Raw genomic sequence first — 24,608 nt, forward strand, 5'->3', positions numbered from 1 at the left:
TTTGATTTCCTCCATCATTTCTGAGTCAGTGACCTCCGCCTGTCTTGGGGGACGATAGTAAAGGCCAATTTTTGTATCTGCACCATTGTGACCAGGAATTTTGATCCAGAGGGACTCCAGCTTCTCTTTCCTGTCAGTTGTAATCATTCCAACAGAATCTATTCCTTCCTTAACATATAGGGCAATACCTCCACCTTTCTGCCCTTCTCGATCCCTTCTATATAGTTTGTATCCCTGTAGTACTGTGTCCCATTTATTTTCTTCATTCCACCATGTTTCTGTTATGCCAATGATATCCATGTTCTCATGTCTTGCTATCGTCTCTAGTTCTCCCATTTTGTTTCCTAGACTTCTAGCATTTGTATACATACATCTAAGTTCCCTTTGTGTTACCTTTTTGGACCTTCTACTCTTGGCTGTCCTTACAGTTTCATTTACGGTATCCTTTACTGCTCCTGTGTTGTCTCTCATGTTTGCTGTGTGGTCATCCCCTCCTGTGTCTGAGTTGTCCCTTCCTGCTTGTTCTCCTTTGTTGGCTGTGAGGTCGACCTCTCTTGTGTATGAGTAGTAGTCCTTTGTTTCTACGTCGGGGCGTCCTGTTGTCCGTGCCATCGACCGGTGGTCGACTGTCGGCTTTCCCCTGTCCTTCAGTTTAAAGCCTTCTCTATTGCTTTCTTCATGTTGCCTGCCAAAACTCTTGCTCCTTCGTTGTTGAGGTGTAGTCCATCCCTTCTGTAGTACTTGCTTTTTCCCCAGAACGCCGTCCAGTTGCGCACGAAGTCAAAACCTTCGTCTTCGCACCATCGTCTCATCCATACGATAGAGAAATCATCCTTCACGACTTTTTTTTTTTTTTTTACTAAATCTTTATTAATTTTCAATTTGAGAATAGTGCATTAAAATAAACATACAATTAACTTCATAGACAGCACTTACTATCAATCAAAGAATGCTACAAAATATTTTCCCCCACCCTAATTCGAGAACAAAAAACAAGGTGCATTAAATTATACATACAATTTAATATCATAAACAGGACTTGTATTCAATCAATGAATATTACAAAATATAATACCCACCCCCTCCCTCCCATCCTTCCTGGATGTGCAAATCAAAAAGGAAAAATAAAGGCATAATCCAACTAATCAGAGTTAACAAAATTTGTCAATGGACCCCATGTTAATTAAAATAGTTTGTTATGACACAATATTTCTGAATTCATTTTTTCATATTTATAACGTAAACATAAAGTTTCCAACCAAAAGGAGAAATTAAGTCTGTCCCAATTTTTCCAGTTCTTAATTATCATTTGCATGGCTAACCCAGTCATAATGATAAAGAGTCTGTTTTTTGTTGTTTTTTAAAAAAATCATTTTTATTAGAAAGGGTTCAACAAGATAACAGGAACAACACTGATACCAAAAATCTTTCTAATGGAGGTTTAGTTGACAAGAATGTCCCACAGATTACCACCTCATAGGACAACGGAATCGAAGACTCCAGTATCAAATTAATTTGTCCCCATATTGATTTCCAAACGTTGAGTATCAAGGGACAATAGAACAACAAATGATCCAGTGTCCCTGTTTCAAGATGACAATGCCAGTATCTATTAGACTTTGAACTGTCCAACTTTTGTAAACGAACTGGGGTCCAAAAAATTCTATGTAATCTAATCTAATCCTTAGGTTTGTATACCGCATCATCTCCACGTTCGTAGAGCCCGACGCGGTTTACAGTAGGAGAAATAGGAAGGAATTACAACAGAGGGTTAGAGGTAGAAGTGTGAAGAAAATTTAGAGGACTTGGGATGCCAAGATAGAAGAGTTTCCTTGATTCCTAAATTGGAGGGAGACTTACATTTTTTGAGAAAAGCCAGGTTTTCAGATGTTTGCGGAAAACTTGGAGAGAGCTCAATTAAAAGAAGCAGGTTTGTCTCATAGATGCTGACGCTGTACGTCTCATCTTCCAAGTCCAAATCCGTGGCCATTGAGTAGCAGAAATCTGCTACTTTATCTCAATGCTCCAAAAGTCTTTTAGGCTAGTTTTAGGCTTCTTATTCAAATACTGTATTCCGATATTAATTTATACCACTTAGCGGCCTCCTTCGAGACTCTTGACAAAGGTATTGATTCCGAAACACTGTTGGTGTCGAGTCGTCACAGTTATTTATTATTTTATTTTTAAAATTTATATGCCGTTTAAAATTAAAACGGTTTACATGATTTACATACACAATATTAAAATGATGACTATCACTAAAGTGTTCTTTGAACTGTAAACCTGTGGCTGAATTATTGCCATCTTATCCTCACGACTCCTCCATTGTGCCGTGCTTCGGTCATCGTTGAAGCCTTTTTGGGCCTTCTCTTCAGTGTCTCCAGAATTGTAAACAATATTCTAAATGAGGTCTCACCAGAGTCTTATACAGGAGCATCATTTTCCACATATTTGCAGTCTCTGTCTCCAGCATCCGTTCAGATGGAGGGTTTTAAATGTCCACCGCTATCCTTTTGTGGGATCATCCATGCTCAGTGTGCGGCTCAGAAAGAGCGGGTTTCCCAAGAGGTCTTAGCTTGGTTCTAGATATGAATATGGGGGAGGGGGAAATCCATGGACACGGCCTCCCCCCTCTGTCCTGGTGCAGCCTCAGACTTTAATCTTTAATTCGGGCCGGGTGTGTTTCATCTTCCCTTCGAACACCTCCAGCTTCTGTCGGCCTGACTCATTGAACAGGTTATTGCAGAGGCTGCAAGCAAAAGAGTTTGTGTGATAAATGATTACATGGAAACATGCAGGTCTATAAAAAATCTTCATGCATACGCTCACACCCCCCCCCCTCCTTAAACACCGACACCCATGAGCTTAAACAATCCACTTAAAAACAATACAGTCTATACCAGGGGTCTCAAAGTCCCTCCTTGAGGGCCGCAATCCAGTCGGGTTTTCAGGATTTCCCCAAAGCAGTGCATGCACATAGATCTCAGGCACATTCATTGGGGAAATCCTGAAAACCCGACAGGATTGCGGCCCTCAAGGAGGGACTTTGAGACCCCTGATCTATACACACAGAAGCACCGTCCCCCCCCCCCAAAAAAAAAAAGATTAAACACACAGACACCTTCTATAAACACCCTTTAAACACTCGTACAAAAAGCACCCCTCCAAGTCGCCTATAAATGCCTAAATACAGATGGATGGGTGGCCCTCTCACTGGCTCTCACTTGATGGTACGGAGACTGGAACACTTCTCCACGAGTTGTAGGAGGGTGGGCACAGAGCGGTCGGTGAAGGCGTTGTCCTTCAAATTCAGATCTGTCACGGAAACGTTGGTGCAGAGAGCGCTGCACAGGTCCTCCACGCAGCCATCTGTAAGGTTTGCCATCCAGAGCCTGGATGGGGAGAAGAGGAGAGGCATGGAAAGAGAGATGGGGACAGAGGGGTTTGAATATCTGTATAGAAACAGGACAAAGAAATGTTTTATGATGTTCTTCAAATTTCACAGAATTACAAGGAAACCTCAGGTAGTATAAAGAAATAAAACATAGGAAGTAAGGTGATAGATCTCAAAGGTCAAGACTACCCGATTGCCACCTCCATAAAAATCTTAGGGGTTACATTAGATCGTTATCTAACTTTAGAGATCCGCACAGATCAAGTGCTTAAAAAATGTTTTGCTGCCCTATGGAAACTAAAAACTATCAAAAAATATTTTGGCGCTACAACTTTTAGGCCATTGGTGCAGTCTTCTAGCAATTATGGGGGAGAACAGAAGGGGGCCACGGAGCAGACAGGCATTGCACAACAGGGGGAGAGAGAAAGGGGGCTGCTTTGGGGGGATGGTTGTTCTGGGGGCAGAAAGCAATCATGGGGGGGGGACATAAGGGGGCCAAAGAGCAGGCAGGCATGGCACAACTGGGGGCAAGGGGGGAGGGAAAGGGGGCTGCTTTGGGGGGATGGTTGTTCTGGGGGCAGACAGCAATCATGGGGGGAACAGAAGGGGGCCAAGAAGCAGGCAGGCATTGCACAACAGGGGGAGAGAGAAAGGGGGCTGCTTTGGGGGGATGGTTGTTCTGGGGGCAGACAGCAATCATGGGGGGAACAGAAGGGGGCCAAGAAGCAGGCAGGCATTGCACAACAGGGGGAGAGAGAAAGGGAGCTGCTTTGGGGGGATGGTTGTTCTGGGGGCAGAAAGCAATCATGGGGGGGGGGACATAAGGGGGCCAAAGAGCAGGCAGGCATGGCACAACTGGGGGCAAGGGGGGGAGGGAAAGGGGGCTGCTTTGGGGGGATGGTTGTTCTGGGGGCAGACAGCAATCATGGGGGGAACAGAAGGGGGCCAAGAAGCAGGCAGGCATTGCACAACAGGGGGAGAGGGAAAGGAGGCTGCTTTGGCAAGCAGGGGGGCCAGGGAGACAGACAGAAAGAAAGACGCATAGACAGGGGACCAGGGAGAGACACAGACACAAAGAATGACAGACAGACAGCGTCCAGGGAGAGAAAGAGAGACAAATAAAAAAAATAAAAAACAGACATACAGACATCTACTCTAGCACCCGTTATTGTAACGGGCTTAAACACTAGTTGCAATATAATATCTCTGGGATCTAACATCCCCCCCCCCTGAAAAGGCTAACAATAATTCAAAATACGGTAGTTCATCTGATTATGGGCTGAAAAACCATGATCATATTAGCCCATATTATCAGCAGCTACACTGGAGCTTTGGATTGGGAGAGGATGGCGGAGGTGCAGCAGCGACTGATTGATTTAAAAAGGTGTAGCCCGCATATCCTGCAATTCTAAGCGAGTAACGGAAGAAGATACATATTGTAGTAGCATATGACACAATTGCATACAATTGAGAACTATACAACCATTTGGCATTAAAAAGATACACTGCTTTTTTTTTTTTTTATTTCAATAATTTTATTGAATATTATAAATAATATACAAAAAGCAGTTCAAGTACATAAAGATTGAATAAAAAAATAGTGATGTATAAACAAGAGAAACCATAATTGCATTCATTTGCATATAACAGACTAGTAAGAAGAATTCAAAGTATTTGAAACTGCTAAGAAAAGAAATAGAAAGGATAGAGAAGCAGAGATGATGAAATAAGAGAAAAAAAAAAAAATGAGAGAGAGAGTGAGAGAGTGGCAGAAGTGTCTACGAGGCAGAGTGAACATATGAATCTAAGAATGACCAAGGTGATTTATTTCGCACCAAATTTGTAGAGATACGGGATATCATATTCTTTTCATATGCATATGATTCGAATTTGTGGTACATGCTCAAAGAGTTCCACCAAAAGGTGTAATCTAGTAGTGTGGATGACTTCCAATTTTTCAAAATGTGCATAAGAGCTGTCACAAACATGGTGTCAATGAGTTTAGGAGGACAGTTTGATAGTGCAAAACAAGGGTGTTGAGAACGAAGGATTATAATGTCCATGGAAATATCTTCTGAACATTTGGTAATAGATTTTATAGTGTCCCATATACGAATCCAAAAGGAATGAACCATAGTGCAGTGAAGAAGCATGTGAACAAGAGTTCCAGGCTCTTTCAAACAGTTCCAGCAAGTAGGATCTTGTTTCAGTTTCGCTTTCCACATTCGAAATGGAGTCCATATAGCATTCCACATAACAAAGAACATTGATTGTGAAACTCTTGCAGATAATAGAGGACGGTTTGTAGATGACCAGAAGAGTTCCCAGTCTATTTCAGAAAGTGTGGTCGTTAGGATAGAACCCCAATGGTTCATAGATTGAGGTGTAAAGGTGAAGGTGTGGTCTCTTAAGATACTATAAAAAAAAGATATCGCCTTACCTTTCAGTAAAGCCAAAGTAGACCAGTGACGAATAGTTTGTTGAGAGGTCATAAAGTCAAGGCGCATTTGAACATTAGATAGTATTCCAGTAAGTGTAAGCCATTGAGGATATGTAGAGGATGGGAGTGAGTTTACAGAACAAAAGGTATCAAATGGGACAAATGAAGTGGAGGAGATTAATTGATGAACAAACCACACACCCGCCCGCTGCCACCTTTTCCATGAAAGAGATCTACCCTTATTTTGAATTTTAGGATTATTCCAAAGGGACATGAGTGGGCCTTCAGCAACAGAGATCTCAGCCGCTGCATCTAATAGTTGAAAAGCATGTTGCGTTGCACTTAGCAAAGAATATTTTCTCAAGTGTCTAGGTATCGACACTGTAAGGAAGCAGGAGATGTGTAGTGGTACACATAAAAAGCATTCCATTTCAAACCATGCTGGTTGATCCTGTGGATAAGAATCAGCAATCCAATGAGCTCCGTATTTGGCTAAGGATGCGATGTAATAATAATAAAAATCAGGTAAATTTAAACCACCTTTAATCTTAGAGGCTTTCAGCTTGGCGAGAGCAATACGAGGTTTTTTCTTGTTCCAAATAAATTCAGAAATTTTCGTATTAAGCCAATGAAAGAGTGACTTATGGCAGAGAAGGGGAAGCATAGATAGAGTATAATTAATTTGTGGGGTTAAGGTCATTTTAATGGAGACTATTCTACCCCACCAGGACAAATAAAGCGGGGACCAACGAGATGTAGTACTTAAAACTAAGTTTTTGATTTTAGATATATTGAGATTCTGAGCAAGTAAAGAGTCTTTATGTATTAAAATCCCCAAATATTTTACAGCTCCTTGTGACCATGGAAAAGGAAAATGAGCTAGATCTGAGGAGGAAATGTGATCATTTAGCGGAAAGATCTCTGATTTCTCCCAATTAACAGAATATCCAGATATTTGAGAGTATTGAGAGACGATGTGGATAAAATGCGGTATAGAGACAAGAGGATCCTTGAGAAAGAGAAGAACATCGTCAGCATAAGCTGCTAGTTTAATATCTCTACTGGACAAGGGAACACCTTTAATTAAGGAACATTGTCGGATAGCTGACAATAGAGGTTCCAATGTTAAATCAAATAGTAATGGTGAGAGGGGACAGCCTTGACGGGTACCTCTATGGAGGGAAAATCTATTAGAGAGAGAGTTGTTAATCAGAATACGAGCCGTGGGTTGTCTGTATAATGTTTCTATCCAGTCTGTAAAAAAAGAACCAAAGTTGTACCATTTCAGTACTCGAAATAAGAAAGGCCACTCCACTCGGTCAAATGCCTTCTCGGCATCAATGGCTAGACCAATCACAGGATCAGACATTGTTTTGGCGTGAGCATTGATATGATGAAATAAACGAAGGTTATCTCCTATGTATCTATGCTTGATGAATCCAGTTTGATCTCCATGTATGAGAGATGGGATCACTGTGGTGAGTCTTAGTGCAAGTAATTTAGCCATAATTTTGTAGTCCAAATTAAGAAGAGAGATAGGACGAAAATTTTTAACCAGAGTAGCGTCTTTGTCTGGCTTGGGAATAACTACAATCGTGGCCTCAGTGAAATTAAATTGCTTGTCCGGAGTGGAGTGGAGGAAATCATAATATGTAAGGAGTTGAGGAGTCAATAGGGTTCGAAAACATTTGAAGAACTCATTAGTAAAGCCATCTGGGCCCGGAGCTTTCCCAGTGGGTAGAGAGGTTATAGCATTTTCAATTTCAGATATAGTTATAGGAGTATCCAGTTTTACTTTAATAGATTCCGATAGAGTCGGATGAGCTATTGAGGATAGAAACGAATCTAAATCCGTTTCAGAGGCTGAAAACTCAGATTCATATAGGGTAGTGTAAAATTTTTCAAAATGAGAAGAAATCAGAGATCTGGTTCTGACTAATTGTCCTGATGAGTCTTGAACAGCTGAGATGTGTAAGCGTTTTGTTTTAGTTTTAAGATACCTAGCCAAAGGGCGACCCATTAGATTATCTCCCATGTAGTGTCCAGAATTGGAAATGAAAATGTCACGTCGGGCTGTACATGAGACTAGAGTATTATATTCATATTTTAATTTTTGAATACGTTGGAACATGGATGGATCTTGTAAATGGGTGGACATATGTTGTAATTCTAAATTTTTAATAGAGGTTTCCAGTTCTTTTTCTTTTTCATTTCAGTATAAAAATTCTACAATGAGCACAATCAAAAAGCATACCAAAAAAATAACATTTTAAAAGAACAGGGTTTATGAAGAAAATACCCGTTCAAATAATCTGGTTTTTCACCATCTTCCTGAACTGCAAAATATCTGACAGGCAGGTGACAGGTTTTTACTTACTCTAGAGTCTGCATTTGACAGTCGGGCTTCCTCAGGGCTTCACACAGGAATTTCACCCCTTGGTCTCCCAACCTGTTTTGCGCCAACCTGCAGAAAAGCACAGGCAGTGGGTCATCCCCTACTACAGGGACTGTGTGATGTCTGGCTGAGGTGTTTCTGAACTGTAGAGGAGACTAGAGATTGAAGAGAACATCAAGAATGACTTGACCACAGAGTGCTGATACCTAATATGTAGCTTTGCCATCTGCTTCCTAGGTTGTGACCCTGGTGGAGTCGCTTTATCTCTCTGTTCCTCAGTTCCAAGCACAGGCTCTGTTACTGACTCTGTGTGTGTGTGTGTGGGGGGGGGGAATCATTTTGTCTCTTTGTGCCTCAGTTCTAATCCCCGGCTCTGTCACTGATTCTCTGCGTGACCCTGAGTAGGGTTACCATATTTGGAGCCTAACAAACTCGGACGCATGGCCATGCCCTATCTCCATCTTGGTTCGCCTCCTGCCCTACCCAGTTCCTCATCAAGTCCTGCCCCATTCCACCCCCAGCCCCGCCCCCTCAAAGCCTCATCTTCTTCCCCGACAAACTCCAGCTGTGTCTGGAGGGCGTCAAGCCTGTGCAGATGAGTGCGACGATATCTGCGCATGCTCTGGGGCCCTCCAAATGCGGCCAGTGCTCATCAGGGCTTTCCCAAACCTGGACAAACTGATGGGTTTTGGAAAGTCTGTCCAGGAACCTGGACAGTCCTCTAAAAAGAGGACATATCCAGGTTTTCCCAGACATCTGGTAACCCTAACCCTGAGGCAAATGGCACTAAGGCTTTATAAACCCAGGGATTCCCAATCCAGAGAATTATGAAGAACACCTTCAAAACCAGTCAGAATGCAGAAATGATAAAGGCTTTAAGACAACAAAGAAATGTACGGTAGTTCTCAGGAGACAATCAGAAGGGCTTAGAGTGTTCCGTGATCCTCTTCCAAGGCTCCTGATTGGTTTTGGTTTAGGCTGGTTCTTGAATCCTAGTCTTTAAATGTGGACAAATGTTCAAAATTCAGTTTGATAAAGTAACATAGTAAATGACAGCAGATAAAGACTCGGCTGGTCTATACAGTCTGCCCAACCCTACATGCTCCATAAAAATCAGTCATTTAATTAAAATTGTCCTTTTTCTTAGATATTTCTGGGCCAGAGACCCAAAGCCCTACCCGGTAGTGTGCTTAAGTTCTATCTACTGGAGTTTCCATCAAAGCTCACCCCAGCCCATCTTAACCATTTCAGCCATCAAAGCCCTTCTTAGCCCATCCTCAACTGAATGTCCACATACGGGACACATACCATACTAGACTGCCCAGTACTGACCCTAGTTCCTTCAATATATACCCATTATTTTCTGATTAGAGATCCTCTGTGTTCATCCCACGCTCGTTTGAACTCTATTACCGTTTTCTTCTCCACCACCTCCCTTGGGAGCACATTCCACGGATCGACCACCCTCTCCGTAAAGAAGAATTTCCTAACATTATTCTTGAGTCTACCCCCCATCAACCTCAAATTATGCCCTCTGGTTTTACCATTTTCCTTTCTGTGGAAAAGATTTTGTTCTACGTTAATACCTTTCAAATATTTGAACGTCTGAATCATATCTCCCCTGTCCCTCCTTTCCTCTAGGGTATACATATTCAGGACTTCCAGTTTCTCTTCATAAGTTTTCTGACGCAAACCTCCTACCATTTTTGTCACCTTCCTTTGGACTGCTTCAAGTCTTTTTATGTCCTTCGCCAGATATGGTCTTCAAAATTGAGCACAATACTCCAAGCTTCTTATTGCCCCTATGTTGTCAAAGGAGACCTGCCCTGTCTAGAAAATGAGTTAATTGTGTACCAAGTTAAAGGAGACCTGCCTTTTCTGTAGGACTGGATTAGCATGTGTAGTGCCAAGAGACCTACCCCAGCTTCTAGTTTTGAATTTTGTGTCTGTAGTGTTAAAGGAGACCTGCCCTGTCGTGACACTGGGCTCGGTCTGCTGTCATGTTAATGGAGATCTGCTCTTTCTGCAGGATAAGATTAGCACAGGTAGTGTTAAAGATGATTTGGCCTATCCTCCAGCGTGAATCTGAGCTTGTAGGTTTAAAAGAGACCTGTCCTTATACTCTTTTTTTCAAACATGGAAATGATTCAGAAATGCCCCCCCCAGTCTGAATTTGTTTCCTGATGACAGGCAGTATTGGGTGCTGTATTCCCCAGCTACACATCATGATCTATGAATATAGTAATAAATACTTGCTTGCCTTCTGTCCCAGTTTGGCAATTCTTAAGAACCGATTATTCCCTTCTATAAAGCCCTTATCCTGTTCCAACCTCCTCCCCATCATAACCTTTCTTCATACTTGCTGGGTTTTTTTTAGTTACTTCCACCTACCTACTCTCAAAATGGGCAAGGTTCTGGAGTAGGCCAGATCAGGTCATTAGCAAAAGTACTAGATCCGCCGGCACTAAACATACTTATTCACTCTCTTATTATTTCAAGACTTGATTATTGTAATTCTCTGTTAAAAGGCATTAGTCAAAACCAAATAAGGAGACTTCAGCTTATCCACAATAAGACAATAAAAATCATAAGAAACTCAAAAAGTGTGACCGTGTAACACCACTTCTAAAAAATGCACACTGGTTGCCAATACCCCGTCGTATCTCCTATAAAAATTGCTCTACTGTCATTCAAGATCCGTCAAGCCAATCTTCCTACTTTCCTAGATAGGTTATTAATTCCATACACCCCGTCCAGAACTCTGAGGTCATCTGACCAAAATCTTTTTATTGTACCATCTCTAAAAGTTATCGGCACGAGACAGGCAAATATTTTTTCAGTAGCTGTACCACAGTTATGGAATTCACTGCCCGGATATATCAGAGAAGCTGTACTTGACATGTTTAAAAGTTTTTTTGAAAACGTTTCTTTTTAAAGATGCTTTCGAAAATTAGAGTTCCTTAGCCACTAGCATTTCTGAAGGCCCTTTGTTTTTAAACTTTTGGCTCCTGCTTTCCATCCCTTTCCTATTAGGTGAACCCTTAATGTTGCCTTTTTCTTAAAAAATTTGTAGCTCCATCCTCTTTCCTACTGTAGTCTGTCCATTTTTGTCCTATATATGTACAACTAAAGATTTATTATCCCATTTTTTACATTTGTAATTCGCTTTGAAATTATGTTATAAGCGTTTGCATCAAATTTTAATAAACATGAAACATAAGACCATAGTTTCCTGAGGAGGGGAGGGGAGTTATTCTGAAGGGTGGTAGATGTTTAGTCCGTGACTTCAGGAACGGCCATGGCTCTAGAGAGGGTGAAAAGTTCTGAAGAGGAAGAGAAGTTTTAGGCCCTGAGTTGACAAGGGAGGTGGGCAGCTAAGGTTCAGGTTTTAGAGGGATCAGTTTTAGGCCCTAGGCTCTGAAAAGGGAAGTGATTAGATCTCAGATTATAGAGAAGGACAGATTGTCATGAAGTGAAGAGATTTAGAGTTAGACTACATTTATGACAAAGGAGAAGCATAGGCCTCAGGTTCTCTAGAGAGACGAGCATTCTAACTATCATCACACACAAAGGGCAGCCAGACTGTATCACGTCTTACAGCCTTCCTTCCTCACCTCACGTTCACACACTTGTGTAGCACATTCTTCAAGCTCTTCATTCCCCAGGACTCAATTGAACAGTTGAATAGATGGAGGTTCTGCAGTTGCTGACAGTGCCCGAGCGCCACAGCCAGAACATAGCAATCTACAGGTGACATGATCTGGAAGCTGAAATCCACCTGTCTGACCTGGCCCATGGTCTCCTGCACCAGGGCTTTGTTCTGTGCCTCAAACAGATAGTATAATGTGTTCAGCAGCTGGATCTTATGCCTCTGAGCACTTTCAAACCTTTGTTTGATCCAGTCAACCACTTTGTAGACGTTCTCTTGGGGAACTTCCCCAATGAGGTCCTTCAACTGGCCTGTGGTGGCCGGGCAGGAAAGGCCAGCTATGAACTGCAGGAATATTTCATACCGGCCGTCCTTGGTGGTGCTGGTTTCATCCAACAGTTGGGACAGTTTAGGAGAGGGAGTTTGGAAGAATTTGGCAAGAGCTGCCAGGAATTCTTGTACCGTGAGGTGAAAGAAAGAGTATACTACATCCTTCAAGGAGTTCTCCTTTTGTAGAATCTGCATGAGGAAACCTGAGAGGAAGTTGCTAGGCTGCAGGCCGTATCGATGGAAATGGTAGTCACTGAAGACAATGACCCTCTCTGCCACACCCATGTAGGCCATGTCTCCAGTCTTCAGAAGTAGCTCCCTTGGTTCCTCTGCCTCTCTGGCATGATTCTTCAGAATGTTGTGAATATAGTTGGCATACAACTGGGTGATAGTCTTGGGTGGGCTCCAGTCACGTAGTCTTGGTGAGGTGAAAGTTGCTTCCAGTGAGGAACAGATGACCCAACAATATGATGGGTTGTAGCACATAGTATATAGGATGGCATTGTCCTCCACATAGGCTAACATCTCCAAGGAAACTTTGGTGTCACTGTTGAATTTTAAGAAGTAGTCTTTGATCTGTGCCTCAGAGAACCCCAGGATCTCGGCATATAGGTGGACAGGTGCCTTCTGCAAAGACTCCAGTGCTGTGGGTCGTGTGGTTACTAGCACGGAACAACCCAGCAGCAGCTGGCCTTGAAAGAGAGCCCTTATAATGTCTGGAATGGAGCACCAGCTCTCCAGGTAAAGGCATGAGGTCCCTTTTGTTTCCGAGTTTGAAGATTTGGTCTGAATGTCAGGGAAAATTATTGGTTCCTGGAATTCATCCAGCCCATCAAAGATTAACAAGATCCTGTTGGGATTTTCCATGATCTTCTTGAGATCTTTCTCTAGGTAAGGGTAGGAATGTAGGATAATCTGCTTGAGACTGGTCCGTTCCTGGTAGTTGTTGAGCTCCCGGAACTTGAACTGGAAAAGGAAGTGAAACTGCCCATAAATTTTTCTCTCTGCCCAGTCATGGACTATTTTCTGTACCAATGTGGTCTTGCCAATTCCAGCCACACCACTGATCACGGCATAAAGGCAGTGAGTACACTTGCCAAAGCTGGAGCCAAAGATCTCATGGTGACGGACTTTCTCCAGGGAACGGCGCAGAACTTGCTTGCGCCACTCGGCATGCTCGCGTCCGCGGGCAAGGAGCTCATGCTGCACCTGCTCCTGGTACCTCAATGAGGGGATGATAAGCAGCTCTGTGAAATGTTTGTCCAGTGGGAAAGTCTTTTCCAACTTGCAGCCATGGATGGAGGTTAGTGCTAGGGTAGCATTTCTCTTCCTCAGGATCTCTTGGTGCTGGCGATGAATGGCTATATTGGAAGAAAGGAACAATTGTTATTTTCCTGTGACAGCTTCCTGTTTCTATCTCTTTCTGTGTATCTCTCTCTATTTTTGGTCATGATGCATGGATCCTTCAAAAACTTATCTGACAGGACCTTAACTGCCTGGAGATGGCTTTTGACTCTTCCCCTTTCCAAAATTACCACATGAGAAAAGGTTGCAGTTCATAGGCAGGCTCCCTCTTTACCCATCTACGTTCCTATTCCTCCCTGCACACATTTGCTTGCTTGATGTTGAAGACTGGACCTGTTTAAAGCACTCTCTTGAATGAACCCAAACCTCCCTTGGTTAGGGTTGCCAAATTTCCTCTTAAAAAAAAAAAAAGAGGACACCTGGCCCTGCCCTGTTCCGCCTCCAGCTCTGCCCCAGTCTACCCCCCAGTCCCGCCCACAGCCAAACCTCCTGTCTCCTTCCTCGAGGTCTGCGCATGTGTGGACGTTGAACCGATGGCATCACACTCATGATGTCATTGCGTTGACGTCTGCACATGTGCAGAGGGCCTCCTTAGGTGACCCTGAGCTTGGGGACTTCCAAAACCAGGACAAACTGCTGGGTTTTGGAAATCCCTCCAGCCACCTGGACAGTACTCTAAAAAGAGGACACATCTGGCTGTTCCCGGACGTCAGGTAACCCTACCCTTAGTACTACATGCCAATCACTTACCTACCAGGCAGTCGTGAATAACCTCGTCAGGGGCCCAATTAATCTCCTTGTGCAAAGAGTCTCCTGCAACATACAAGAAAGGCCCTGGTGACAATGCTGTTCTATATCAAGGCATTTTATCTCGTGGCATCTTACTCGAGTTATTTGTTCCTTCCACTATCGTCTCTCTATTCATCTTCAAGTTTCAAGTTTATTTAAAATTTCTTATACCGCTCAATCAGACTTCTGAGCGGTGTACAATAAAAATACAGCTTTCGTCATATAAAATAGGGGTGAACATTTGACAATGACGAACAGAAACAAATTGAAAAAGGGAAGGAACTACAATATTAAAAAAAAGAAAAAAAAAAAAGAGAGAGAACAATTAAGGAAAAAACAACAGGGAGGGGAAGGATGTTGCCATCTGCAGTCAACATGTGTTTAGACCTTACAAGGGCAATTAGGTACTGAATGTGTCTTGAAACAGAAATGTTTTTAGCTTTGTTTTAAAATGAAGCAGAGATACTTCTTCACGAATGTAATTAGGAAGATTTCCAAAGTGATGGCGCAGCCACTGCAAAGTTATTTGATCTTATTGTGTTCATATGCTTTAAAGTTTGGATGCTATGGCGAATTGTACAATACTGGATTTCTCTCCTTGTTTATCAATTATCATGTACTTTCGCTGTATCTCAGTTTAAAGACTGTTGTTTTGTTCTACTATAATCCTAATAAAAATTTTGAACTAAAAAAAAAAAAAAAAAAGATGGGACCGCAAGAAGGCTTTTCGTCCTTATACCCATCTACCTTTAGTACTGTGTTTCGCCGAAAATAAGACAGCATCTTTCTATCCCTCCCTCCCATCCCCCTGTGCAGTAGAAACCCACCGACCTGACTGACATACCTCCGCTTCGAGGCCTACTAAAGCAGCAGGGGGAGGGGGGAGGCGGAGGTTGCTGAATTGACGAGTCCGATTTTTTCAGCAAATCGGGCAGCACTAGTGTCAAGGATGGAGTCAGGGAGTGTTGGGGACATTCAGGAGGGGGGGCTTTGGAGGTCAATCTTAACTAGGGCTTATTTTGGGGGTAGGGCTTATATTAGGAGCATCTCTAGAAATCATGCTAGGGCTTATTTTCGGGATAGGTCTTATTTTCAGGGAAACAGGGTGTTTACTATTACTACTATTTATCATTTCTGTAGCACTGAAAGGCATGTGTAGCGCTGTACATTTAACATTCAATAGACTGTCCCTGCTAAGAAGAGCTTACAATCTAATTTTGACAAACAGGACATCTGAGGGTTGGGGAGTTTCTAGCAGAAGGAAGAATACAGTAGGTATAGGTACCTGACTGACTGTGAGTGGGAGCTTCAAAAACGTGGGCTTTTAGCTTGGATCTGAATACTGCTAGAGACGGAGCATGACATCTTGGCTCCAGCAGCCTGTTCCAGGCATATTTCTTTCATTCTCTGGCTTGTCTTCCATACAGCCACCCATCTTTCCACCCTCATCTCTAAATCCTTGCTGTAGTATCTCCATTCATCCATCTGCCTTTCCCTCTCTTTCTATAGTAAGGGTTCTCTCCTAGTCGTCCTGGCATACATAGCCAAATGGATTTTCAGAATACCCATAATGCATCCACACAAGAGAGACTTGTATGCAAATTTTGCTCTTGGCATATTTGTTGTACAAATCCTGAAAAACAGACTGAGGACGAGTTCAAGAAATTCTGCTATTTTTCCAAAGACCTTGGATTCTCCCCCCTCCACTATACTTGTGGGGTTCGTACCCTTGTCCTCAATCTCCTGTAGGATCTTTTTGACCTTCAGAAAAGCATTGTTTTCCCTGAAGTCCGTGAAGCTTTGCCACATGGCACGGGCAGCTTTGGCATCTTCCTTGGACAGTACCATCTGCAGGAGGAGCTGCGAAGCTTTGTCACTGTCAATGCCAGCGATTTCCTGTGGGGAAGGGTGAGAGGGGAGAGAAGAGGCACATGAATTTAATATTAAGAACATAAGAATAGCCTTACTGGATCAGACCAATGGTTTATCAAGCCCAGTAGCCCGTTCCCAAGATGATCAATCCAGGTCACCAGTACCTGGCCAAAACCCAAGATGTACAACATTCCATGCTACCGATCCAGGGCAAGCAGTGGCTTCTCTCGTGTCTTTTGCAATAACAGACTGTGGACTTTTCCTCCAGGAACTTGTCCAAACCTTTCTTAAAACCAGTTGCGCTATCCACTCTTACCACATTCTCTGGCAACGCGGTCCAGAGCTTAACTATTCTCTGAGTGAAAACAAATTTCCCCCTATTGGTTTTAAAAGTAACTTCATTGAGTGTCCCCTCGTCTTTGTAATTTTTGAAGGAGTGAAAAATCGATCCACTTGTACCCGTTCTACTCCACTCAGGATTTTGTAGACTTCAATCATATGTCTTTTCCAAGCCGTAGAGCCCTAACCGTTTAAGTCTTTCCTCATATGAGAGGAGTTCCATCTATATGTAAGGTGGGGACCAGTTTGAATCATGATTTGTGAGAAGGAGAGGATCAAGCTATTGGGATGTGAAGCAAAATTTGGGGAACTGAAAAAATTAGAGAACATGTGCGGAGTGGGATAGAACCCGTCAACCGTGGGACATACAATTGGGAGCTGTTGGGACAACACCCATATGTGGCTGACTATCCTGCTGTCCACGGAGAACCTACGTTACAGGTAAGTAACTACACTTTCGGCCCCCAGGTGGCGGCCTGCCTCAGGGGTGTGTCTGTTGGTCCACTACAGTGGCTTGTCTATGAGCCTTGTACACATATGTTTGTCCCAAAGTTGACGTGTTCTATCCCACTCTCCATGTGTTCTCTCTTTGTTGGATATTACGTGGGGTTTCTGTTCCTTTTACTTAATTTAGAGCTGAAAAAAATTAATCATGAACCACCACTCTTCCCCAGATTATGCTTAAAGAAAATAGTTGGACAGATGCTTGAAATGCCTCTTACGAACTCTGAAAAATCCAAGGAAAAGAGCCCAGTGAGGCCTGGAGTTTTGCATGATGTGGCTTCTCAAAGAAATCTCTTCTAACGGATTTGGTTTTCACTTGCGGTTTGTCTTTTATCTCGCAGGGACTCCTGACGCAGGCACTCTAGCCGAAACACTGTCCATGTTGAGTCCATGATTTACCAGAAGCCTATGATTGATGGCTGTTTTATGTACGATTTCTTATTGATCGCTATTAAAGTGGGCACGAAGATCAGGCCTCGCTCTGCTCTTTTCCTTGGATTTTGCTGTGACTTTTGCAGAGGTGACCGTCTCCTTTGTGGTTGCTCATACTAACTCTGAATCAGAAAAAACAGATAGATGGACAGAAACCCTTGGATATACCTCACACTGATATGGGTCACATGTTCCACGCTGTTTCAGAGAGAGACAGGAAGGTGGGTAGACAGAGAATCCTTGGATCCTCCTCACATTCTATGCTGGACGGACAGACATTGATCATATCTTTCACTCTGTGCCAGAGACAGAATAGATGCATCTTGTAGTGCACCCCAAAGATCTAATCTAATCTAATCTAATCCTTAGGTTTGTATACCGCATCATCTCCACGTTCGTAGAGCTCGACGCGGTTTACAGTAGGAGAAATAGGAAGGAACTACAACAGAGGGTTAGAGGTAGAAGTGTGAAGAAAATTTTGAGGACTTGGGATGCCAAGATATAAGAGTTTCCTTGATTCCTAAGTTGGAGGGAGACTTACTTTTTTTGAGAAAAGCCAGGTTTTCAGATGTTTGCGGAAAACTTGGAGAGAGCTCAAGTTCTGAAGAGGGGAGGTAAGGTTGTTCCAAAGCTCAGTGATTTAATCTAATCTTCAATTTTTTGGGTCACTCTATGCCTATCTAGGTTCAAGGTGGCTCATGAAGTTTACATTACGTTTAGGAGTTACAACAATGAAATATAAAGTAAGCAGTATACTATGAGATGGTACACTATCGAAAGCTTGTAGGACATTGGCGTGCCGACAATCCCGCCCCGACTACTGAGAGGCGGAAGAGAGAGGGAAAACTAGAGAAAAGGAGTCCCCCAGAGGCCAAAGAGAAGAAAGTGGAATATGAAAAATTACAGAATTACAAGCAGAGCCATAAAGAATTTAAAGAGATTCCAGATAGTCTTCAAAAATGGCCCATTTCTTAGTAATTTTGTTATTCAGAGGCATACCCCCTCTTCTACGAAACTGCACTAGCAGTTTCTAGCGCGGGGAGCCGCGCCAAATGTCCCGCGCTGCTCCCGACGCTCATAGGAACTCTATGAGCGTCGGGAGCAGCGTGGACCATTCAGCATAGCTCTCTGCGCTAAAAAAACGCTAGCGCAGTTTCGTAGAAGAGGGGATTAGTGGTTGAGATTAATATTTCACATTTGTGTTGTAGTAATACAGATTGCAAAAGAGATTGTCACATCTCATACACAACTCCTGAGATGGGTGGATAGTTATTGGGGAGGAGGGGAGGGACATCTTTTGTGAGACCTCATCTGGAATATTGTGTACAATTCTGGAGGCCACATTACCAAAAAGATGTGCTGAGAGCTGAATCGGTTCAGCGAATGGCCACCAGGCTGGTCTCAGGACTCAAGGATCTCCTGTATGAGGAAAGGCTGAGTAAATTGCAGCTATACTCACTCGAGAAACATAGAGAGAGGGGAGACATGATTGAGACGTTCAAATATATCACGGGCCGTATCGTGGTGGAAGATGATATCTTTTTTTCTTAAAGGACCTACGGCCACAAGAGGGCATCCGCTGAAAATCAGGGACGGGAAATTTCATGGCGACACCAGGAAGTATTTCTTCACCGAAAGGGTGGTTGATCATTGGAATGAACTTCCACTGCAGGTAATTGAGGCCAGCAGCGTGCCAGATTTTAAGAAAAAATGGGATAGGCATGTGGGATCTCTTAGGGGAAGAAGTTAGGGGGGTGGGTCATTAGAGTGGGCAGACTTGATGGGCCATGGCCCTTTTCTGCCGTCATTTTCAATGTTTCTATATTTTTAGCGGATAGCTAGACAGATCTGACCGGGCCAGATACTCCTCCATGGAGAGGGACAGACAAACAGAGAGTGGACACACCTCATACTCCACGTTGGCTATGACGGTCTTGGCGTAGAGGCTGAAGGCCACTGCATGTGCAACGTCGGCTGTAGCATCCTCCAGTCGTTGGCGGTACAGCTTCGTAAGTCGGCGCAACTGTAGGTCGCTGAACCCATCCAGGACCCCGGCGGCCGCTGCTAGAAAGAGAGCCAGGGAAACCTACTACACATCTATCATTCTCCACCCCAAAAAATGGCCCTTCAAACTGGGGACCAAGACATATAAAGCACCATGAGATGAAGGTACAATTAATACTGTGGCTGGCTCCAGCCTGCAGGCTCTAGTTGATGCTTTTCTTGCACCGTGGGATGAATGCAGGATATTGAAGGGTGTGTTTAGGAGGTAAACACAGTTAATAGTGGTGAGGGGAACAGGTGAATATAGAATTAGGATATATTTCATAAGAACATAAGAATAGCCTTACTGGCTCAGACCAATGGTCCATCTGGTCTTCACGGAAGTTAATCCAAGTCACAAGTATCTGGCAAAAACCTAAATAGTAGCAACATTCCAGAGCTGAGATTGTGATGTCATAAAACATTATTCCATCAATGCCTAAGAGCCAACCTCAGCAGCGATGTCACAATGGCCTGATTGTCCTATACACTTCCTCCTCCCCATTCGCGGTTTCAGTAATCGCGATTTCACATATTCGTGATTTTTTGGGGGAGGGGGAAAAAAGAAAAAATCCTTAAGTCTTCCCCCCGCCTCCCCGGCCTTACCTGGTGGTCTAGCGGGCTTTCAGGGCAGGAGCAATCTTCCTAAGCTCCTGCCCCGTGCAGATCGCCATTAGGAACTAGCTGTAGGGAGTTCCCGTCGTAGTCTCGAGAGACTACAGGAACTCACAGCAGCCATTTCCTAATGGCGATCTGCACGGGGCAGGAGTGTAGGAAGATCGCTCCTGCCCCAAAAGCCCGCTAGACCACCATGTAAGGCTGGGAAGGCGGGAGGGAGGCGGGGGTGGGTCAGAGCCGGATATTCGTGGTTTTTCACCATTCGCGGTCTGGCTCTGCCCCTATCCCCTGCGAATCCGGAGGGAGAAGTGTACTTGGCTCACATAAGAATATAAGACTGTCCTTACTGGATCAGAGCAATGGTCCATCTAGCCCAGTATCCTGTCTTCATGGAGGCCAATCCAAGTCACAAGTACCTGGCAAAAAAACCAAATAGTAGCAGCATTCCATTCCTCCGATCCAGTGGCAGCGAGTGGTGGCTTCCCTTATGTCTGTCTCAACAGCAGTTTATGGACTTTTCCTCCAGGAACTTGTCCAAACCATGGGATAAAAATACACAAAACGTGTACATGGCGTAAGAAAACAGAAACGAGATATGTGTATGAGAGGGGTCAATATTCACACAGGAATAATTCTTACCTGGCAAGTTGCTTCTGCTCTTCTCCATTCTCCCTCCTCTTCTTCTGCCTCGTCCTTTCTATCACCGTCGCCCTACTCCAAAATGTCACTCTGCAAATGATGGTGCATCAGTGGCCAAGGCAAACCTGACTCGAGAAAAGGAAATTAAAGTAAGAGCAGAAAGTCTATTTGACCCCCCCCCCCCTCCTCTCTCCGAACCGGAGTAGATCCTGAGCCGAGTTAGAGTAGTCAAAGACAAGTGAGAGGTTGGCTCTAGATAAAAGTTCTCCCTTTGCTCTGGAAGCAGAGAGCAGCTTCCACTAACATTCCCCACCAGAGCAGAGTTTGAGGAGTGTGTGGCGCAGTGGTTGGATCTACAGCCTCAGCACTCTGGGGTTGTGGGTTCAAACCCCGCGCTGCTCCTTGTGACCCTGGGCAAGTCACTTAGTCCTCCATAGCCCCAGGTACGTTAGATAGATTGTGAGCCCACCAGGACAGAGAGGGAAAATGCTTGAGTACCTGATTGTTAAACCGCTTAGATAACCTTGATAGGCGGTATATAAAAACTTGAAAAAAAAAAAAAAAAACTTGAACAGCAGAATAACAAAACAAGGCTGCACCTGGGCCTATGCTTACACTGCAGGTAAACAGTGCTGAGATAAGGCAGGAGGAAGCAGATAAAAGGGTATTATCATTAATCATTTCTGTAATGTATGATTATGCAACACTGTACAAAGAGCCATAATAAATTCTTGCTCAACCTGCGCATGCAAATGAGGGGAAATGGCATGCAAAGTAGGAAGCACCCAACAGGGGAAAAAACAAAACCACAAATGAAATACCAGAAATACCAAAAAGGTGGAATTGTCCAGAGAAGAATGATGTGCACTAAAAAAGTGTCCACAGGCTAATCTGTAGATGTAGAAATCTTTATTCTTCCAATATAGTGTAGTTACTTACCTGTAACGTAGGTTCTCCGTGGGCAGCAGGATAGTCAGCCACATATGGGTGTTGTCCCAACAGCTCCCAATTTGCGGATAAGCTCTCCAATAGCTCAGAGAGATTTTTTTTTTTTTTCCTCTGAGCACGTGCAGTGCCTGGGCCCCACTGGGCATGCCCGAGCCCTACCCATTTCCCCCTGCTTCCCCCTAATCCCCAGTCTTTAGTTTCCGCCCGTTCCCATCGGTCGGATTTTCTACAGCTCTCCATTACAACTTTTCTACTCATCACCTTGAAGATGCCTGAATCATCTAAAGAAACGACTGGGATGCAGGAGAAGGATGAACACACTGGATCCTCATGAATTGTGCACTAAAAAAGTGTCCACAGGCTAATCTGTAGATGTAGAAATCTTTATTCTTCCAATATCATCAATGATTCAGTGACTCGACACGTACATGTTTCGGCCAACAGGCCTGCCTCAGGAGTCTTAAGAGCCACGAAGCAAAAAATAAATTTGTTGGCAAAACACATGGACGCTGCCAATATTCAAAATAAAATCTAAAAGAAGCGCGTTGAATAGTGCAGACCGACCACACTCATGGCGTCTCTCATCTACAGATTAGCCTGTGGACACTTTTTTAGTGCACATCATTCTTCTCTGGACAATTCCACCTTTTTGGTTTCTGGTATTTCATATGCAAAGTAGGAAGGCAGCGAAGGAACACCGACTGGGCTGGCCGATTCAAAAAGAAGCGACTGCTCTTGCCGACTCTCCTGCTCTCTGCCGCCCTTCCCTGCAGTGCGAGCCCGTGGTTTTAACCCGCGGGTTAAAAGTGTGTTTCTGTTCCTGGCCGCAGCGTGTTCTGTTCCATATAGCTCTGGCATTAAAGCCCCCCCCCCTTGTGCGGAGAGTAAGTGCATGCGTGGACCACATCTACAGGCAAGAATATGGTCTGCTCATGAATCAGGATCGCTCTGCAGTGATCTGTGGGGTAGGTGTGGGGCGTGCCTCCGATCGCGCTAATTTGCAGGAAGACCCGTGAATCGGTCGTCCGGATCGGATCAGTGATTTTAGTGAATCTAGGCTGACTCCTTGTGCCTATCAATGTGGACAGACACAAAGGAGAGACTTGAAGCTGATGCCAAACCCAGATCCGAGGTTCAAAGGAGGAAGTTATAACTGGGGCATATCATTTCTCGGATCACCTCTGGAACCCAGGCTGATGTTGATTTAGGATTAAGAGATTCATGAGTCATCTGAAATCTGGCAGAGGATGGAGACTTTTCAATCACTGATTCTCTGCTGTCGCTGGGAGAAGAGGGAAAACCTGGGCCCGCGGCCACACAATAGGTACCATACCTGAATGTAATTCACCCTGAAATTAGTATTATTATAGGGTGTAGCTTGTGTATCAGGGACAGTGAGGGGAGGTTTTAGCTTTAATATAAAGTTTATACATAAGCGGGTTTTCACTAAAAAGAATATGAAAGATGATCTATAAATACTGACCCCACAGTCATACACACAAAAAGTAAAACGTGCAAACACTCATTATTAGCTTACCTTCCTGGTTATGCGCGGGGAGAGGTGTGATGGAAGCTGCGGATTTCCTTCCTTCTCTTGTTGGAGGGAGGGAGAGAGGCAGTAGAGGGATTCACTCCCACTATGATTCAGATCCAAGGACGGAAACACAGAAGTGAGTGTGCCAAGAGGGCGGGGGCAGAGGGTAGACACATTTTACAGCTCTTTAGAACTGCACACCTTGGTGGTAAAGCAGTGTGGTTACTTTGTTAGTCTACTTTAAAGGTAAGAAATAAAACATACAAACACACAATAATTAGATGATACCATTATATTAAGGTATCATCCTTTTTTCTTTATTTCTATTTATTACTTGGTGGAGTCAGAAGCTAATCCAGTTCAGGTTTTACTCTCTTGCATTCTGGGAAATGTAGTTCTGAATTGCCTAACAAGCTGGAAATCAATTACTAATATTTTCAAAGGCAAACTGAAGGACTGATTTCATTCACTCACAATAGTTCTTGTTAATTCACAAGTTAAGTGTATTTTGTGGGAGCTAGGTGGGGCACGGGTGGAGAATGGGCATGGATAGCATCAGATCTGCCTCGTGTCCTGCTTTTGTGAGTCTTCTCCCATGAATAAGCCATGATCTCCCACTGAGTCGTCTCCTTGTGCCATGCTATTAATCCTGGGGCAGCAGGAAATGACCTTAAATGAAGGCAACTCCTTTTTCCTGTAATTGCCAATCGGCTATACCAGAGGTGGAGTGATGGACAGGATGGGGCAGAGCAATGGGCGGACTGAAGGCACACCCTGAATCTTCTGCAGACTGGGTTGGCCCCCAGGGTACATACTGGGCATTGTCATGAGAGGTGCTAATAGTGACCAGAGTTGATGTGTGCTATTAAACATATTTGCTCAGGAGCTGCAGAAGACATACCTGGTATGCCCTCAACAGTTGCTGCACTGCCTAGGGTGAAGTCCAGCCCAGAAAATGGACAGACTGAGACATCTGAGTTTTACTTCCAATGAAAAGCACTGGAAGTAAAACCCGGATGTCTCAATCCGTCCTCCTTTTTCTGGAGTCATATGGTAACCTTACTTTTGCGCTTACCCTGCCTTAGGATTTTGCAGTTAAGGTGCGGTAAGTGCAAAACTTAATGCACTTTATTAAAAGACTTCCTTAGTAAGCCTCTGCCCAAGACGAATAATGACTGAAGCTGTAACTTTTAAAGTCCACTCTCAAGAGATGTGGTGCCCAGAGTCCCAATGCATGATGGGACCTTGAGTCCCTTTCTATTTGTCCTTCCCATCTCACGGCATTCTGGGAGCTGTGATCAGTTTGTATTACTCCTCCCAACTCCTGTATTCCGGGACCTGTAGTCCTGCTTTCTACAATGTTTCACCATCTAGGAT

At 43.8% G+C, this 24,608-nt stretch overlaps 1 protein-coding gene across 7 annotated transcripts; it reads right to left on the minus strand.

The window, feature by feature from the left end:
- Nucleotides 1-2,012: 2,012 nt before the first annotated feature.
- Nucleotides 2,013-23,297, minus strand: LOC117350740 (NACHT, LRR and PYD domains-containing protein 3-like). Of its 7 annotated transcripts, none has more exons than XM_033925283.1 (9): nt 23,235-23,297; nt 20,750-20,874; nt 19,356-19,510; nt 16,030-16,198; nt 14,264-14,326; nt 11,844-13,569; nt 8,212-8,298; nt 3,225-3,392; nt 2,013-2,749 (listed from the first exon to the last, which is right to left on the minus strand). In XM_033925283.1, the coding sequence occupies exons 2-9, from the start codon at nt 20,775-20,777 to the stop codon at nt 2,650-2,652; spliced, it is 2,496 nt and encodes an 831-aa protein (XP_033781174.1). In that variant the 5' UTR covers nt 20,778-20,874; nt 23,235-23,297; the 3' UTR covers nt 2,013-2,649. The 7 variants fall into 7 exon arrangements, with proteins under 7 accessions (XP_033781174.1, XP_033781172.1, XP_033781173.1 ...); XM_033925281.1 differs by having other exon boundaries at nt 19,356-19,513; XM_033925282.1 differs by lacking the exon at nt 23,235-23,297 and adding an exon at nt 23,031-23,063 and having other exon boundaries at nt 19,356-19,513.
- Between the last annotated feature and the right edge of the window lie 1,311 nt (nt 23,298-24,608).

This window comes from Geotrypetes seraphini, chromosome 16, assembly GCF_902459505.1.
Source record: "Geotrypetes seraphini chromosome 16, aGeoSer1.1, whole genome shotgun sequence".
NCBI lineage: Eukaryota > Metazoa > Chordata > Amphibia > Gymnophiona > Dermophiidae > Geotrypetes > Geotrypetes seraphini.